The sequence below is a fragment of the Nestor notabilis genome, unplaced genomic scaffold (genome assembly GCF_000696875.1).
Source record: "Nestor notabilis isolate BGI_N333 unplaced genomic scaffold, ASM69687v1 scaffold12704, whole genome shotgun sequence".
NCBI classification, from domain to species: domain Eukaryota; kingdom Metazoa; phylum Chordata; class Aves; order Psittaciformes; family Psittacidae; genus Nestor; species Nestor notabilis.
Genome location: NW_009924313.1, coordinates 60,178 through 80,021, shown reverse-complemented (window position 1 = coordinate 80,021; position 19,844 = coordinate 60,178). Strand labels below are relative to the sequence as shown.

At 37.1% G+C, this 19,844-nt stretch overlaps 1 protein-coding gene across 1 annotated transcript in view; it reads left to right on the top strand.

The window, feature by feature from the left end:
- Nucleotides 1-1,401: 1,401 nt before the first annotated feature.
- Nucleotides 1,402-19,844, top strand: part of AGPS (alkylglycerone phosphate synthase) — a 38,013-nt gene continuing 19,570 nt past the window's right edge. Inside the window, exons 1-11 of the mRNA XM_010012547.1 lie at nt 1,402-1,499; nt 3,982-4,072; nt 5,961-6,081; nt 6,158-6,232; nt 7,961-8,032; nt 9,882-9,961; nt 12,028-12,108; nt 14,028-14,153; nt 16,222-16,330; nt 16,744-16,871; nt 19,629-19,680. Of these exons, the coding sequence (XP_010010849.1) occupies nt 3,998-4,072; nt 5,961-6,081; nt 6,158-6,232; nt 7,961-8,032; nt 9,882-9,961; nt 12,028-12,108; nt 14,028-14,153; nt 16,222-16,330; nt 16,744-16,871; nt 19,629-19,680 (919 nt within the window). The 5' untranslated portion in view covers nt 1,402-1,499; nt 3,982-3,997. The remainder of the gene's footprint in view (nt 1,500-3,981; nt 4,073-5,960; nt 6,082-6,157; nt 6,233-7,960; nt 8,033-9,881; nt 9,962-12,027; nt 12,109-14,027; nt 14,154-16,221; nt 16,331-16,743; nt 16,872-19,628; nt 19,681-19,844) is intronic.

The following is a 19,844-nucleotide window of genomic DNA, read 5'->3' as shown; positions in this document are numbered from 1 at the left end:
GAGAGAAGAGGCAGCCAAACAGGGAGGCTTCTGTATCTGGATAACTGTCTGCTCAAACAGTTTAATTTTGGCTGAAATTTTAGAATGAATTCCTCAGTGTGGAAGAGCAACATATTATGGCTATTTCACACTGCTGTATAGAGCAGTTTCAGTACTCGGCAATTGGAAGTTTGCTTGAAGTGCTAGATTTGTCAAAGGCTGGCTGAAATATCTGATTCAAACAATTGTAATGAAATGTCCATGGCTTTTTTCCATTTGATTAATTAAAACCTGTGTACAGGCAGTTTGAAGAAAATGAGTTTTGATTAAGCCAATTTACGACACTGACAGCAGCAACCTATGTTAATATCTTTATAATGAAGACCTTTGGTAATCAGTTGTCACACAGATATCTTGTGTATAATGCTGGAGTTAAAACTGACTTGAGGCAGTGCTTTCTCTGAATCCCAAGGTCTTTCAGAAGATGTCACCCCTGGTCATATTACACAGTCAAAGAGTAAGATCTACATTCACTGTGTATAGCAGAGTGAGGTAAATGATCTGCTTTCAGACTTCCTGAATATACCTGTTTATTAATGAAGTTCAGGGTTTAGGTTAGTACTTCATTTCTAATGTAAATAAATAGCAAACTTTGCTTAAAAAGTTACTTACTGTTTGTGTATCCCTAAGTCTTAAATATGTTTACAATGATACACTTCTCAAGACTTCATCATAATTAAGAGATCCTCTTGTTTTGGTATGGTTGTGCTTAAAGCATTTCAGTTTAGTGGTTGTATTTTGGCACTTGTGGGTTTAGGTTTTTAGTGTTCCCTTTCTTACAGTGGCACATTGGTTGTATTTGGTATGTTATTACTGCAGTTCTTGGGATTTGTTTTTGTTGGGTTGGTGGTTTTTGGTTTTTTTTGCTTTCCAGAATGTGTTTTCAATCCAAATATGTCTGAGAGTGCCTCATCAAGTGAATGTTATTACGAATGCAGTAGGATTACAGCAGCGATGTCAAAAAACCCGACATTTAAAATTTTTTTCTTGACAGAGTATAATAATCTAAGTGTCTTTTTCATTCTGTAAATATTTAGCTATTACCTATTTGTGTGTTAGTATTTCTGTATAATTTAAACATCTTTCAAGTATTACTCTTCTCAATTTGAGAGTATCACCGTAGAGTGTGCATTGACTTAAGCTGGTGGTTGTTTTTATAAAGCATCTTGTCTTTCAAGTCTTAGGATGCAATCTGAAGAAGTAGTGGTTGTGGTTGCAGAATTACCTTTAGCTGTTAAGCTATGCGCTTTTGGATATGTACTTGATTTCTTGAACTGCTATCTGATAAGACTGTTAATCCAAAGCCATATAACTGCAAATCATTTCAGGCTTACAGTATACTAACAGTTTCACTTATCTCTCCCTTTAAGGCAAGAACTTCTGAAATGGAATGGATGGGGATATAATGACTCCAAATTCATCTTCAATAAGAAGGGTCAAGCAGAATTCACAGGAAAAAGGCAAGTTGAAAACTTGTATAAAGGAAGTATCTTATTTAATATCTTTTTGGAAAGAATTTTTAAAACTTTCACTGTTCAGTTAATCCAAAGAAGGCAAAAAACTTGCTTTATCTCGTAGAATAGCTCATTAGTTGCTCTGCACTTAACAGGTTTACTGAATTCTATATACAGTAGTCTACTGTGTAGCGAAATAGATGGGGTGGCTTACTGGAAGGTTTATTAGAGGTATTATATATATATGCATTAAGCTTCCCTTTGAGAATAGAATCAGACTAAGAATCTGCACCGTGTTATAAAGCCTTAGTGACATGCAGCAGGTCTGTACAGTTTTGAGGATGTCTCAAACATCAACAAGATGCTTTATTAAACTTTATTAAAAGTTGGTGTTTGAGTTTCTTAACCATTGTGCATGGAGCTACTTTATCCCCTGTGCTTAAAAATAAAAACTGCTCATCAGTTATGTTCTGTAGTGGCCACACTTCTGAATTAGTACCTACTAGCCCTTTGTATAGCAAGCTTGTTTTTCTGAGAAATTTGGGTTTGTTTTTTTTGGGGGGGGAAATTATATTAAAATTAAGTCTACTTGGGGATCTCTCACCTTTCTTCAAGTGGGATTTAGGCCTGTCACTTGATATCTTACTTTTTCTGTGTCATTGGGCAGTAGTCTTGCAGTCTCTTCCCTGGTTTAAAAAATACATTTTTTTTGGTAGAGTGAATAAAAAGAATGGGTAAAGGAAATATGTTTTAAATACGTCCTGTACTTAAGAAAAAATTCATTTCTGGTCTTTGAGTTTGTGAACTAGTATTGAGCTAGTTTGAGTCAAAGGTGCAAAAACCTAACTGGGATGTTGAGCATTTCAGTCATTAATTTCTTAATTTTCAGGCCCAGATGAAAATGCAAAGTCTTGTCTTAGGCACTTCAATTTACGGTATAATGTTTAGGAAGATCTTGGTGATGTGTCTCCTTTTGCCAGGATTCTGAATTTTACCACTTTGTTACTCATTCTTTTATCTGATATTTTTAGTTTATCTGGGGTAGGTTGTGCTGCACAGAAAATCCAGGCAGTGTGAAGATAAAAATGGTAAAGGGTTAGACTTGGATTATTTCATTTTTCAGGAGGAAGCATTTGGGCTGCTGTTTGACTGATGAGTACTTAATAGTTGCTGTTCTAGAATGGGAGGAGAATGGTAGTTTCCCTGCCTTCCCCCATCTGTATTCTGTCTCTCAGATGGATAGATGATATTACAAATGCCCTGTTGGGCCACACCAGTGTAGTTTTTATGGAATAGTTTGTCCCAGTAGCAAAAGGAGAGTGTTTGAAGTGGAAGTAGGAGACTAGGCATCTGCAAAGGTGTTGAAGATGCTTCATCCTTTCAGTATCTACTTATAGATCTGTTGCCGGTAAATTTGTCTAGTAGCTTTCAAGTCTGCTGATAACTATCTGCCTCTACAGCATCCCATGGCAGCAAGTTCCATGTTGCTGTTGTGTAAAATACTTGTTTTAAACCAAGTGTCCCTTACTGTGTTGCAGAATTAGGTGAGTGATAGTTCTTTGGCCTATCTACTGCTTTATTGATTATGAGAGTCGTATCTTCTTTTCCACTGTCTCTCCATGCTGAGGAATCCTGGGCCATTTAGTCTCTGCTTGTAAGGTCCCTGGGTCTCTACTGTTGTTCTCTGAACCTTCTCTAGCTCCACTACATTCTGCCAAATGTACAACTAATGCCTTTTTTTTGTGGGGGTGGGATGGCTTTGCAATTGTCTATGTGTTATCTTCCATCTTCATTTGTCTGCTTGGGTTTTTTAAAGTCCTGAGTTCCTATCAGTGTAGTATGTCTCCCCAAAAGACCTTAATGTTATTCACCTAGTTGAATAGTCCACTGATGAAGACTTTATGTAAAATCGGTCCCAGTACCAGTGTGTGGCAAGCTGCACTGCTGATCTGTCCTGGACAGTGATCGGTAAACCCTGTCCCTTTTTTCTTAGTCTGCGCTTTGATGATGAGGGAGGTACCTTTAACACTGTTTTTCTTGACAACACGTAAGGTGTGCTGAACTGGGTTTGTGTCTCTGAGACTGCTGTTTACGTGTGTCCATACACACGTCCTCTACCTATAACTGGCATGTAAACTGTGATTGATGCTGCTTTCCACACCACTGAAAGGGAGAGACCTTTCTTAAAGGGTGTGTGTGTATGGAAGTTTGGGATATCTGAAAAGCCTTATGCCATGATTCCCAAAGAGCATAAAGAAAAGTAATATAAAATAAAATGAAGATGGTGGTGGTTTGATTTTGTGTGGATTACGGAACAGCTAGATACAATGAAATGTGCAGTTACCTGAAAACTAAATGTGTAGAAGGTTTGTAGGCTTGTAGGTAAATAATTTGATATAAAACTTTTGTGCATACATAGGATCAAAAGAAGTGTATTGACATACAATCATTTAATTAAAAATGACCCTCTGAAATATTGACTTTTCAGGTACAGATTAGGTGGTATGGTATTACCAACTTTTAAGGAATGGATAGAAAAAACCTTTGGAGCCAGTCTGGATCACAAAACTACCTCTAGAGTAAGTAAATAGCTGAACCAGTTCCTTTGAAGATTAGTCTTGGTGATAGTCAAGACCACACTGTTAAAGATGATTCAGCTGGAGGGTTCCTGTTGCATGCAACTTTTCTGTTACAACTAACAACCGTAAACATACCTGCTTCTGTGATGCTCAAGGCTTGATGGCATGTTTCTGATTTTCAGACTTACACAGACAGCAGTTTAGACCTGGTTCACACAGGCTTCCTGTCTAGCCTTTCAGTGCACAAATCTTAAAATATTTCAGTCCCATAAGAATAAAGGTATATTTTAGTTTGGCTTTATGCAGAAGATTTTTATAGATATGAACATTTGAATCTGGAAGAGAAACTAACGTATTAAAATACTTGTCGAAAAGAGATAAAAATCAGGATACTTAAAACTACCTGCAAGGAATTGTTACAACTTTCAAGTAGTTTATGTTCCTTTAGAGAACAAAGATATTCAAGCACTTGGCGTTCAACTTGAAATAATATGAAATAGTTCTGTCTGAAAATCCATGAAGAAACCAAAGTTTAAAATAGAAAATGTAAGCACAGCTAGCAAGGATTTTTTTTAAAAGTAGTTTAAAGATCCTTATTTGGTACCTATTTGCTTGTTTCTTATGTTTCTTAAATTTGTCAGAGCTCTGTTTTTTGGGTTAGAGAACAGCACTGTGTGATTCCACATTATTAGCAGAATAGTGAGAGCTAAGAGCAAGAATCCAAGACTTCCTCTGTGACTTACTGTGTCTGCCCCTTAAAATCATGATCTCTCAGTAGTGTTGTGCCTCTCACCTGAACAACATTTAATCTCAATTTCCTTGTTTGTAGGTGACAAAGTGAATAAGTTGGAGGGAAAAGCCTTTCTCTCAGATGTCTGACACCTTTTTTTCAAGTGTAATAGCCTTAAAGCAAGGCAGAGCAGCACATACCCTCTTCCAGAAGTCAAATAATTGTTAAAACTATTTTTATGAGGTCATGTGTTCCTCCACATGAAAACTCTGAAACAAATATTTGGCAATCATTTTGAACCTCTAAATGTTGTTAGCGATCAGTTGCCAATGTATCACTGGTAGATACTACTTCTGATTTATCCCTGTAAGTACTCCTAATCACTGCATAATCTTACATAGTTTCTTGTATGGTGGACACTAGTAGGCAAGTTCCATCACAGTGGATCTCTGAACTACCTGGAAACTTGCCTGTTGAATTTTAAACCTTCCCTTCTTCATCTCTCATGACTTTGAGACTTAAGCCATTCAGAATAGAGTGCTGCTGTGGTGGCAGATGGGAGACAATCTCTGTTTTGCTTGCTGGTAGCTTGTAACTGTGCTATACTCTAAGCCTTTATCTTAAGACACATTTTGGAAAAAAGTATCAACTGTTCTGGAGGTTGTATAGAGCAAAAATAGGCAAAACTCCATTCCAGGAGAAAAAACTTGATTGGGCAAGTATCCTTCTCTCCGTGGTTTGTTTTTTTTTTTGGTAGAAGCATAGACAAGGCTTGTCCAAAAAAAGGTCTGTGTTTCTTTGACTATGTGGAACACTTAATACAAAATGCTTTTTGGTGGTATGTCTGTAAGGAAGCTCCTTCATGTGTCATTAGCAGTCCATAGTCTTCTCTTATAGCTTTATAACAAAATTACAAACATATTCTTGTCTTTGAGTTGAAAGTGATGTCAGTTAACTTGCCAGCAAGGTTTTCATGATAGACCTTCGAGCACACAGCGCTGGTTCCTGCAACTCCTGATTTTATTTTTAAGAGTGTATGTAAAATAAAAGGTGCAGTAGTAAAAAACTTTCAGTTCTCCTGTTCTGAAACTTGAGTGACTCTTGTACAGAAATGCTATGAAAGTGAACCCACCTTTTAATGAACTTATTTTCTTGTAGGCAACCTTAAATATTAATGATGTACCTCCATCCATTGTAAATGAAGAATTTCTTCAGGATCTTAGAGCCACTAAAATCTCATACTCGCAGGATGCAGAAGATAGAGTATTCAGAGCTCATGGTAAGAGAACCTCATTTATGTAACTGTGTTACTTTTGATGCTTTCTTGTTTAAACTTGTTATTGTTTGTGTTTCAGGTCACTGCCTACATGAGATATTTATACTCAGGGAAGGAATGTTTAAGCGAGTTCCTGATATAGTTGTATGGCCTGGTAAGCTCTAACTGTCTTATTCTCCCTTCTGATCCGGGAGGCTGTTGTTTACTGAACTCCAGTGCTTTCTTGTCACGGGGAAGCTGTCTTGGTTCACTGATTTCACTTGTCTTTACAGAAATTGAAGGAATTTTCTCATGAATAGTAATCATGACTGTTTAACATCTGGATTGCAGGTTGTGCCTGTGAAATCCCATCGTTCTGTGGGGGAAGTCAAATTTATTATTAAATATAGCTGAAGTTTCTGTTGACAGCTAAATTCATGACTTGGGTAACCACAGTGTAATTTGAACTTGTATGTTCACCAAGAATAGTTGTCTAAATGACGAATCTTGTTGGCTTTTTTTTAAAGGAGTATGTGATGATAGAGGGTTAGTGAAATGTTTGTATTAAAGAGCTTTCTTTTACAACATACTGTACTTCAGTAAAAATAAGTATAACACCTGTAACTCCTATCAGAACACTTCACAGAGGATTATTGACTTGAAGAAAGAGCAGTGAAAGCTGAGTACAGGCTAGGCCCACTTTAAACAGAGTAATAACTAAAGCTAGTATGATAATATGTAGCAGAAAATATGCTTGCTTCTATCTAGCAGAAGAATACAAATACTTAAACTTATGTGATCATTTGCACACTTGTGTGAATTTTCTACTTGAGTTGTGTTTCTCTGGTCACTAGTAGCTACTTCCCATGTGCAACTCTTCAGTACCTAACAAAAATCTCATTTGATCTAAGTACCTGTCCATGTCTCTTCAGCTGTATGAATCCAACTCTTCCCTGTTTATCACTCTTCTAATACCTTGATAGCTGTGTTACGTTAGCAACCCTAAAATTTCTGACAAGAGCTTAGTCTTAGCTCAATTTTGCTTCCTTTATTTAGGGGAAAAAAATCACATATGGGAAGCATAAAAAGAGGCACTATAAGATGCGTCTCATTACTTGAGGACAGGTATTGACACAACAGCACTGGTGACTATGAACAGCACTTGCCACAGCTTTATTTTGTGCAGCTCCAAAAGCAACTGAAATTAAAAGATCGACTACCTTTGTTTAAAGCTGCTCTGTATGGCAAGAGCAAAGTAGCCAGAGTTCATAAGCCTGTTTATTCAGTCCTGCTCATTCTCTGCTGTTTGCACGAACTCATGTATGCACTGTATTTGATCTTTTTCTTTTTCTTTTTTCTTTTTTTTTTTTTTTGGATCCTTTTCTTTGCCTGTGCGCAAGCATTTCTGCTTCCCTCTCTGACCAGTTACAGAATGCATTCTGAAAAAGTAAATTTTACCAGCAACTCTACTTTCAAAACTGAATGTCAGCCAGGAAGAAAAAGGCGTATTTTTCAGGGCTCAGAAGAGACTTATTTCTTGCTTAAAATAAATCGGACAGCCTGTTTTCAGTAAAAGCTTTAAGCTTGATTTGTTCTCCGAGGTACCTAGATCAATTGTTAATAGTTTGGTAGCCCTGAGAATTTTGCAGAAGGTATCAGTCCATGAGTAAAGCAGGAGACTAGGGTTTGTAGTCAGTTCTTCAAGTGTAGAGTTGTTTCAGGTCTAAGCTTTAGGCTGATACTTCTGAGCCAAGCTCATATTTAGTGCCTGGCTCTTTGAAATGTCTTCCTTGCTGGTGTTAGAAATGGAGCTGCTGCTTATTCAGACTGCAGTATTTAGTACTAAGCAAGAATAACAGTACTAAGCACAAATCCTGTTTTTTAACTATTTGGACTTTTTTAGTTTGCCATGAAGATGTAGTTAAAATTGTGGAATTAGCCTGCAAACACAATCTCTGCATAATACCATTTGGTGGTAAGTATTATGAAATTTCAAATCTGTTTAACTCTACTAGTGAAAATGTATTTTACTTGAATTCAATTTAAATATGTGATGTTAGTCATATATTGTAACAATTCAATAGCTGGGGATTTTTGCTAGTATGTTAGGTGTGATCTTCATTTTTTTTTTTTTTTTAATGATCTTTCAGTATTAAAAGCTGCTGTGCACAATTTAGTGGAAGTCATTAAAAGTATGTCAACATCTTGAATATTGAATATGCAAGAAGAGTATTTGTATCAAGTCAAAGTCTACCTATGTGCCTTGGAAGTCTTCTAGGAAATAAGTCAAGAGATTAAAATATGTGAGTTAGAGGTGTCTGGTTTTGGACATGTTACTTGTGCTCTGTTACCAAAACCACATATAAATAAGTTTGGTTTTTTCTATTGAAGCTCATAGGTCCAGGGAGGATTGTGGTTAGAGACCATATTGCAAAATCATTAATTATAAGTCTGATTTCCTTTTAGATATTGTTCAGTCTGAAAGTTAGAGTAGAGACTCCTGTGACAGGAGGTTTTTGGGCAATGTTCCAGGTACAGAGTATAGGTAAAGGCCTGTGTAATGTGTGTCCTCAGCCTAAAGAATTTCTGAAGGATGCCAGGTTCTTACTCATGGATGCTTTATCCTCTAAGCCTGCTGAAGTAGAATGGTGACCTACTGTGTTTTGACTTGGAGCTCAGGGAGCATGAGGTGTTGGCTTTCATGAGCTCATTCTGTGAGAAGCTTTTTTTCCAAGAACTCTTAATTCTGTGGGATAAATCTATGCGTTAGTTGGTACTTGCTTATGCTGTAAGAGCATAGCCCTTTAGGAAGGACATTTACTATTTGAGAAGATGAGCATGCCACTGAAACCAGCTCCATTAGCTTGGTATTGTCTTCTCCCTGAAACACTCTCATCCTTTCTAGATATATCTGGAGAGCTGTAACACTGTTATCAGTCACTTTTGGTACTAGTAAATTAGTATAGCTGAAAGTAGCAATATTGACTAACTCCTGTTTGCTGACTAGGATACAGAAAGAGCTTCAGATTGTTTTCCGAGTATGCTTATACTAAAGTATGGTCAACTTCTGGAGTTATTACTGTAGGGGTTGGTACTGAAGGAAAATGCCACCTTGACTACCATTGGAAACAAAGGCGATGGGCTTTAGTGGTTTTGGCATGTGTTTTATTAGTTGGCACTGTCTCAATATTTGCCATTGACTGTTCTCTGGCAGCTTCCTGTGGATCTCTTTAGCATCCTTTGTAGTTTTTGAGAGGCTTCTTGAAGGCTGTTCTGTGGCATCCTATAAAGATACATCAGAAACCTTGGGAGAAGTTGGACATTTGGTTTTATCCTTTTTTGGTTTTTTTGTTATGAGTTGTATCCTTTCTGCTTCCTGCTGTCAGAGAAGTATCAAATCCCTGTATTAGGTAGACCTCTTAAGCCAACTTTCTAAGCAGAAGTATAGTGGCTTCCGTAGTGATCTCGAAAGACTATATATAAGCCATAGTTACCTCTGTTTCTTTAATGGCCTTTATTTCTCATTCTTCCTTGTTTTAAAAATCTATTCCGGACTTAACAGAAGCAGCTGAGATAGTCACAGAATTTCATGGTTTGTTATTAAGTGTGGTTAAATCATTGTCAGCTCCAGTGCTGCTTACATTTTGTGAAACTCAGTTTGGAAGAAAGGACAACCTTAAAAGGTTAATCACTAGCCTCAAACAGTTAACTTCAGTAATCTTACTTTATGAAGTGCAATATCAGAAAGGAGGGAGAGGAGGATGTTACGTGAAGAAAAGCTACCTGCGAATTTTATGATCAGAGTGTCATTCCTGTATTTGTAGGAGGGACGAGTGTGTCTAGTGCCCTGGAATGTCCTGAAGAAGAAAAAAGAACAATTGTCTCGCTGGATACATCACAAATGGTATATCTCAATTTTTTTAGTGTTTGTTTGGATGTGGATTTTTTTTTTTATTTATCCTATGGTTATTTGGAATGGTGATCACTAGATGATGACCTTTCTTTGTAAGAATAAAGTTGGGATGGAATTGTTAATCTCTACCATGCATGATTAAATTGCTACTCCTTCAGTTCAAGTGATATTTTTTTTTTTTAAACTTTTTTTTTACTCATGTTACTCCTGTAATACTTCATATGACCTGTAGGTATTTACTAAGTAAAAAATCACTGTTAAGCCTTCTTATAGCAGCTTTAAGAGAAAATCAGAAGAAGCTACTATTCTTCTCTTTTGGAACTTGTACCTGAGGTTAAATGAAAGGCTAGGAGGAAGTTATTTGTTACTGCAAATTTTACTTTTTTGCAGACTTAAAAATACTTAAAGGTTGGTAAGGTGATGTAGTATCTATAAATCAGCTTGAAGGATCAACTTTAAAGAAAAGAACACCTAGATTCTTGTGTAGATAGCGTCTAGCGAATGTGAAGTTTATAGCTTTCTAGCAGTCCAGAAATGAAGTTCTGTAAAATTTAGTGCTAGTTTTCATCTTCCCATTATGAAAGAGCTTTACACTTTTAAAATGATAGTTTTATGACTACACAGTAATAAGATGCTTCAGAAACAGCTCTGTATCTTTGATGTAAGGCTCTACTGCCCCTGAGCACTGGCTGAGCTAATTAACTCCTTTAACCTTGAAGGTAAGACTTGGGGTTTGGCTCCATTTTCTCTATGCAGTCAGTGGTGCTTCTGTTACACTGAGAAATGACAAGTTTATCTGATTACAAAGTGATCTTGTTCTACAAAGGTGGCGGAACACATGCTTTTGTCAGCTAGATTAAAGTATACACCAAGTCAGAAAATTGACCACTTTGTTGTGTCTTGAATGACTCTGCAAGCAATTCTTGCAATTATTAATAAGGAGGGAAAAATAAGGAAATTAAATTGAAAAGAAGCATTGTCAGAGTTAAAACCTGGGTGTCTCAGTGCAGTTAAGATGATTGGCTAAGCTTTACTATTTTAATAGGCACCTAATGGGTATTTTCGTCTTGTATGTAGGGTCTACATTACTTAAAAATATTAACATCTTAAATAATTAGAGAGTTCATGTTGAAACTGAAGGTGTCTGAAAGGAGCTGAAATAGCTGCCTTTGAATAATTAGCCCAGATGTTGAGTGGAGACAGTTGCTTTAAAGCATGGTTTAATTTGACCTAGAAGATGTCCATGTTCCTGTCATTTGAAAAATCAAGGCAAAAGGAAGTTAGAGCTGCTCTCCTTCTTCACAATATTGATACACAAAATTATAAAGTATGCTAGAAGGGTACCTAATAAGAATGAAGAGCAGAAGCTGAAGCTTCTGTGGTGTCCTTACTATAAACAAAGCTAAAACTGTTTATATATAAATTTAATATTTTTTTTAAGTTTCTCCTTCACATGGATTGTCCTCATTGACAATCATGCTTAGTGTACTGCGTAACTTGTAGCGTTTACTACTTTTCCTGTTTAGTAGAATATACTCATGTTACAGTGAGTGTCTCATCAGGTAAAATGATACAATCCTTCCAAGTATCTTAAATTTCTAAAGTACGTACATACTCTGACATCCTGCAGTATACCTTGCTTCTAGCCTACTGTATCAAAATCCAAAACCTGACCTGGAATAACTGAATGCAGTCTCTTTACCCCTTGGAGTATGTTTAAGAATACTTTTCTTGGTGTATACTTAATATCCAGATTGTCAGATTCAGGCACCTTCAATCATATTAACTGTGAAAAATCACTGTATTGCTTAACTTTTGTAAGAGTTTTGACTTACTTCTTTCTGGCTTTTCTGTGTTGTTTCTGTAAACGTTCCTAGCATAAATTGACTAATAGGTATGTGGTGATTTCGTAAACTGTAACCTGTTGTGTAGCTGTTTGACAGTGAGGAGGCTCAGCTTCCACTGCTGTAATAACTGGAATTGTATTAGTAGTAAAGGGAAGGAAATAAACAAATATCTTTAACACTGATTCTTAGTTTTGATTGGCTTTTCAACAGAATCGGATTCTCTGGATAGATGAGAAAAACTTAACAGCTTGTGTGGAAGCTGGCATTGTTGGTCAAGATCTGGAAAAACAGGTATTTTTAACTTTTCAAGCATTTAGTATTTCTCAATGTATTTCTTAGCTGTTCCTCATGTCTTGTCTAAATCATTGAATGCTAGCTTAATTCTTGATTGTTTTCATGCAGACTGGTATGGTAAGCATTATATGCGATAGCTATGAACCGTATTTTTAATACATGAAGTGACTCAGTATGTAAGGACTTCTGTGCAATTCCTTCAATGTGTGAAAAATACAACAAAATCGGGTCATCTGCCTGAAGTTTGTGTGCATATATATATATATATATTTTAAAAATTCATTACATCTGCTAGAATTCCAGTAGTATTAACAAATCAGATGTGATTAAAACTAGGACTCCAAGTTGGGCTTGTTTTGTGTAGTACAATTGGAGCATAACTATGTTTTAATATTACAGTTAATGCCAATGCAGACTTCAACAGACATACAGGTAGATACACATTTGGACTGCGCAAAGAAAAAAACGTTTGAAAGATTTGTTTGGTTTGCAGCTTGCCAGTATTAAGTAAGCTTTGGATTGGAGGCTAATCTAACTTCTGTTGCCGTAAGAGGCTTTGCCAGCATTATCTAGGAATTACCTTGCAGAGAAAAGATTGGTGCCTCTTAATGTATTCCTCACTCTTTGGGTGCTGAAGTTACTTAAGCTATCTCATTTACAGGTATTATTAACCTTATAACAGTAACTAAAGAGCCAAATTCTAAGCAAAGAATGGGTTTGGAAAACCTGGTATTTGACAAAAGTCAGGCTGTACGTGTTATAATGGGGCATTCGAAGTCAATGTAGACTTCACATTCTGTCTCTCTGCTGGTGGCTCTAGTGTGATTAAGATACTTTTCTGCTGGGTGAAAACTCCAGATATTAGTGGGCTCTACAGAGAAGTGTTTATACAATCTGTAGAAATTGGCAAGTTGTAACTGAAGCAATTTTCTTGTGACCTTGGAGAATGAGGAGGGTACAGCTTCAAACCCTTTCCTAACATATGACCAGTAAGTATATGAAGCCACAAGATCCTCTGGTATGAGAGAGGATCATGAGCTAGATAAATCACCATAGACGTTACATAGAAGTGACTTTCAATCATTTAAGTTGGAACCACTTTGTGCAACACAACATAGTTAATGATCCACATTATGTGGTATATTTAAATACCTGTGTCCAACACAATTATTATCAGTTGGTCAGTGCAAATTGATCATCTCAAATGCACTAACACAATTATCACGTAATGTAAGACTACTGGGTCTTTAATTCTTCCTGTCCAACAGTTTTGGTGTTGCAATTCTGGGGGCATCAAATCAACCTCAGGTGCTGTGCAGATGGCAAAGCCAAGTTAATACAGAAAAATGAGAAACAAGTGACTACTTAATGTACAGGAATGCGTGATCTGCATCACAAATAGTTGACCGCATTGCATACAGGAAGCCCAGCCAGATGGCTGTATATTAAAACACATCACTCCTTGAGAGAATTAAGTACAGGCAATTTACTCGCATTTTCTGCAGACCTGCTGCATATCACATTAGGATAGTAAGAACAAGAGATTAAGTACCTTATTTATTGGCAGCATTTGTGCAAAGTTGGCAGTTACTTAGTTATAGGGTTTTTTCCATATGTAATTGAATTTGTACCTTCTTATGAACGACAGCAGTCTTAGTTTTAAAATATGGGGAGAGTATTATAGGTCGATATGTAGCACAATGTATGCACAGTAGAAGCAGAATCAATTTGCATTTCATTTACATGTCAAAGACAAAACTTGTGTTGGAGTATGTGGGGGTGTGGTCAAGATGCTTTAAAAAAGCCTGAAACTCCACATAAAAACACCTACCCCAAAACCTTGGATATTGAGGTTCACAATAGTAAGCAAATGCAGGCTCTTTAGAATGCTTTATTTTTTTTTTAACTTTCTTTAGCTTGCAGAAAGTGGCTTCTGTACAGGCCATGAACCAGACTCCATGGAGTTCAGCTCACTAGGAGGATGGGTAGCAACACGAGCATCAGGCATGAAAAAAAACATCTATGGAAACATTGAAGATATGGTAAATAATTCAAATACTTTTTCTAATGATTCTGTTTGGAAGTTTAACTCTTATAGTGTCTCACAGTGAGAGGAAAAAGGGGTAATAAATTGTGGTTCTCTTAAGTGATACAGTTTTGGCATCAAATCTTGACTGAAATGCTTGTTTTCTTGCCTTTGGTATTAGTACTGATAATCCTTACCATTCATCTAAAGTCAATTTCATTTTGGTATTCGCTGGCTAGCTTAAGGAATTATTACCCTGTCCGGACTCTGGTGCCTTCTTTCACTATTTTGTGCTCACTATTAATCCAATGTAATAAACACGTCAAACATTCAGGGTGATTGCAATAGACCCATGTTCTCTCCTACACATTGTGTATTCCTGAAGTAGTCTAGTTGGATCATCTAACTCTGATAGCAAACTAGCTCTTTCTCTTTTCCTACCTCCCCCTAGGCAAGTAGTTTTTTCAAATCACTAGGCTTATGTAATTGAACATGTGGATGCGTAACAGTGAAATCTGATGTCACCAGATGGTCTGTAGGAACCCTGAGGAAGGAAGCAATGGCAGTATTCTACTCCTGAACCTATTTTAAGCATTAAAATAGTTAATCTTTAACCCAGGTAATTTGGTTTTTAAAGCATATATTTTGATTTAAAAATCGACCTTCTATGTTATAACAAATAAATTGAATATATTGGAGTTAAAATCATTGCTGTTCAGACTTTGCCTGTCTTCTTGCTTCAAACTTCCAGATTTCTCTCGTAGTTTGTGCAATAGCCCTTACACACGTGTGGGTTTTTTCCTCCTTTCTTGCAACACACTCTAGGTAATGTCTCCCCATAATCTCAGGCTTTTTCATTAGCTTATAGCACAGACACATTTGTTCCAGGCATAGGCGTGACACTTTACTATCAGTAACTGAGCTTGGCAGGAGCTATACAGATTTTATTCAGTAGGCCTGGCTCAACTAAAACTGCTAGCGCTTACAAAGTGTCTGTCATCTGTCCCCTACTGCTTGAAGTGTTGCCGAATGGCGTAGTTTTGCTTGTACTGGGAGATGTGAAGCAGAAGGCTTTTCTATGATGGAAACGTAACTTTAGGCTACAGCAGCTCCTGAAATTTTCATTAGGAGGAAATAGGATTGAAAATTGATTCAGAATAGTTCATGAGTTTCAAAATGGCACAGTGAGAAAGTTTCAGGGAAGCGTTTACCTTCTTCAGAAACTTTTTATCTAGAAATGGTGTGTTGCATAAGCTGCCTAAAATCCACTTTATTGCAGAATCAACAGTTCATAAAAGACGTATAATTAAATTCTTGAACAACTTGGAGCAGGATGAAAATTACTTGGCTACCTGTGCTTGAAAGTTTTTTTTAAAGCCATTAGTTGAAATTCAGTCATTTTGGCTTCATTTAAAGGCTTAACTAAAAAAAAAAATCCAAACCCAAAACCACACTTCTTCCTATAAAATAGAATAAAGGATTAAAAAAAACTTATCTAGGCTCTGTATTGCACGTGCATGAATAATACTGGATGCAATAACATTTGAAAAACATTTTAAGAAATACAACCTTCTAGCCTTGCGTATGTATGTCTTATGGCAGATTTAATGTTGATAATCTATTTCATAAAGCTTGCTTTTGTCTTTCCTCCTAATAGAAATATTTCTATAGCAAACAATGATTAAATTATATTAGCTTTATCAAGCAGCAAAAATTAAGCAAAATTTAAACCCTCACTTCTTTTCCTCTAAAGTACCATATATATTCTGGAATCAAATCCTAGTATTCATAAAGTACTACCCACACTGAGGAAAACAAGTTTTAACTTTCATTGTCTGCATGTTGCCAGCAGCTGACTTGATTTGGCATAGAACTGGAAACAATCTATTACGTAGGTAAACCGTGCTGTGTTATTGTAATTACAATAGTCCTCGGGTTACCCCAGAAGTTCTTTGGGCTGCTTACAGGATGTTCAAAGTCTACAAAGCTCTACTGTATCAAGTTTTGTAGAAAATAAATACTGTACAAAAAACCCCGTTGTGTTTAATGCTGGTATTGATCGTTATTGCATTTTGTTTGAACAGGTGATTCATATAAAAATGGTAACTCCTAGAGGAATAGTAGAAAAAAACTGTCAAGTACCTCGTATGTCAACGGGGCCTGATATCCATCATTTCATTATGGGATCTGAAGGTACAGACATCATAATTTCATGTAACTGCATCTTTATTCAGCTTCTGTAATGGCTTGATGATTTGACCATCTTTATGCTGTGGCTTCCAGTGTGTCTCTGGGTAGCATTATGCAGGCATGAATTTCTTCTGTTAGGGTAATACACTGAGACCTTAAGGCTGAAGTTAAGCAACTCTGAACAGTGCTTAAAACTGTCGAGTTAGCCTACAAGTGTAGTAACAAACATCATCATTTGGAGGATGTCTTGTAAGAATTCACCATGTAAATAGTCAGGAATAAATCACCTACTACTGAACTCTTGGGGTTTCTGGCTTATGTTAACTTAGGACATCCCAGTAAACATTTGTTAAGTTGGGTAACTTGCAAGAAGTAGATCTTGCAATACTTTACTCAGTTCTTCTTTCTTCCTGAAGGGACTCTTGGAGTGGTTACTGAAGTTACGATAAAGATTCGCCCAGTCCCTGAATACCAGAAGTATGGCTCTGTGGTCTTCCCTAACTTTGAACGAGGGGTGGCCTGCTTAAGGGAAGTGGCAAAGCAGGTAAAGAAAAGCTGGATGTTGACTTCAGTCAAGGGCACAGATTCTAGCACTAGTGATGTGCTGATGCTGTAGTATTTTTGGCAACTGATAACCAAGGATTTGAGATATGAACCCCAGAAGTGTATATGGTCTGTGAGGCTTTTGGAAATTACGCATTTGAGGCTTGAGCATGCTCTGAATTTACTTGATGTACTGAGCCAAACGGTGGATGTGCCTTTTGGTGGCTTTTTTTCAATGGGAGTTATTTCCATATCTCAGCACAGAAAATTTGGCTTTGCATCTCCTTCAACGGAGAGCTGTATTCTCAGATTAATTCAGGACTATGTAAAAGGAACCGGTATTTAAAGGAATTAAGTTGCAGCATGCAAGTAAAAGGCAGTTGAATTTATGGTTCTAAAGTGACAAAAGAACAAAAGTCATGCAATGGAAGGATATGGCTTATGTTTAGAAAACACTTTCTGAAGCACAGTGACATTTTCAGGTGAGCTGGATATTTTGAGGTGAAATTATGCTTACAGTGTAGTGTTTAAGTAGATCCTTCTGCATAGTGTGATCAGATGGTTTCAGGTAGCAAAACTCAGACCTCGATATCCAAATTGTGTAACACTTTTCCTCATGGCTATGCTTCCAAGCAAATCTTACACTGGCTAGCCTCTTTCTTTGCTATCTTAGACTAACTTCTCCTTGCTCTGTGCAGAACGTATCAAATAATTTCTATGAATGGTGGAATATACCCTGAGTTGGGGAAGTAATTTCAGAAATGTTTTAATTAATGCCAAACTAAACACAGCTTTACATTTTTTCCAGTGATTGGTCTAAATTAATGACTTAATGTTCCAAGCCAGATGTTCAAACTGGTATGTGAATGACATGTATATGCTAGTCAGCAGCACTTGCCAGTTCTTCTTTCATGCTTCTACTGCTAGTGCTTGTTCTTCCTGTTAAAGGTATCTAAGCAGACTGTTTGGGAATGCTTAATCATGTGGCTGATAACATTTTAAGTCAATTAAGGAACTAGTGTCTTTTCCCTAGCTATGGGCTTAGGTAGAAAAGGAAAAAAGGCACTACTAGCCACTTAGTGTTGCTCCATTTTTAAGCTTCTGTTGCTACTGCTGCTGTTTCACTGCTTACTTTAGCCTGAAGTACTTACTCCTCTTCTGTTGCCCTTTGCATCACTCTTGGTAGTAATTACAATGATTGCTATCTGAAAAGCTGTTTCTTGTCTGTATTGGTCTACTTTTAATGTAAGAATAACCAACCTGCAGGATATGGGTGGTTTGCTCTCATTTAAAACCACTCATCCAGCCTTCTGTCAACCTGCCTGGTGAGCTATCTTAGTTCTTCATGTTCTTTTTTCCTATTGTGGGATAAGATATATAGTAATGATATGATGGAGGGTGAGCATGTCAAAATGATAAAGACATACTTCCATATTTATGTGATTAGATGAGACTAGCCTAAAATTCAGGCTTTGCCATGTTCCTCTGGCCATACATGTCAGTATGACTGGACATAGCCATCACAGATTACATGAGGTGGGCATATGCATGACCAGAAGCTTGCCTAATTGAAGGCAATCTGTTTTGCAGATTTCTGTACAGTGCAGAATCTAGATTGGACCCAGATACGGATTTTAATTGCAGTCTGATGGCAGAGCATTAATGTACTGGGTCTGACTGGGATGGAGTTAATTTTCTTCATAGCAGCCCAAGTGGTGATGTGTTTTGTACTTATGACCAAAACAGTGTTAACACACCAGTGGTTTAGCTGTCGCTGAACAGCATGTACACGCTGTCAAGACTTTCTCTATTTTTCATTCTCTTCCCTGCCAGCAAGTAGGTTGGAAGCAGACAAGAGGCTGGGAGAGAATGCAGTTGGAACAGCTGACCCAAATTGACCAAAGGAGTATTCCATACCATAGTAACATAGAAACATAGAACATTTTGGGTTGGAAGGGGTCTTAAAGGTCACCTAGTTCCAACCCCCCTGCCAGAGGCAGGGACACCCTCCACTAGACCAGGTTGCTCAAAGCCCTGTCCAGTCTGGCCTTGAACACTGCCAGGGATGGGGCATAATATCATATTATTCTGTGTAACATCACGGTCAGAAATAAAACTATACAGGAGAGTTTTCCAGGGGTTGCCATTGCTTGAGGACTGGCTGGATACTGGTCAGCTGGTGGTAACTGATTGCTTTTTGCATCACTTTTTGGTGGTGTTTTTTCCCATTTGCTTACCAAGCTATCTTCATCTCAGCCCATGAGTTTTCCTACTTTTGCCCTTCTGATTTTCTCCCATCTGCCTGGGGGAGTGAGTTAGCAGCTGTGTAGAGCCTGGCTGTCTGCCAGGCTTAACCCACAAGAGTTAGACTTTTTCAATGAATTCATAATGTATGTGTTTCTTTAATTACATACCAACATAAGCTTGGTATTCTAATCAATAATGGCATCTTTAGTGCATATGGCAATTTAGAAAAACACTCAATACTTGAAGGCCAAAGGTCTTTGGACTACACTTTTGTTGGCTTGATGTTAAACTTAAAATTCTCAATGCATTATATTTAGACATACCTAATAAATGTTGCTGTTGAAGTGAAAACAAGCTTATAATCACTGCTTTTCAATGATGATGATGGCCATAGGTCTCTGGTATGCTATTTTTAAATAAAAAAATGATTGTAATGAATTTTAGCAAAACTATGTACATAATCTTTTTTTTTATTCTTCCTCTCTCTCGTTCCCCTAATTTGGCCCCCAAGAGGTGTGCTCCTGCATCAATTCGCCTTGTTGACAATGCACAGTTTCAGTTTGGTAAGTATGTAGATATTCTCGGACAAATACCTCTTTCCAAGGGTTTTACTTTTTAGTAGCTTAAGTCTGGCTTAGGTGGTAATTCTATTGCTCAAAACTAGGACAATGAACCCAAAGTTCCAGATAGTGCCACAATGTGTACTTTCAGGAACAGAAGTGTCTTT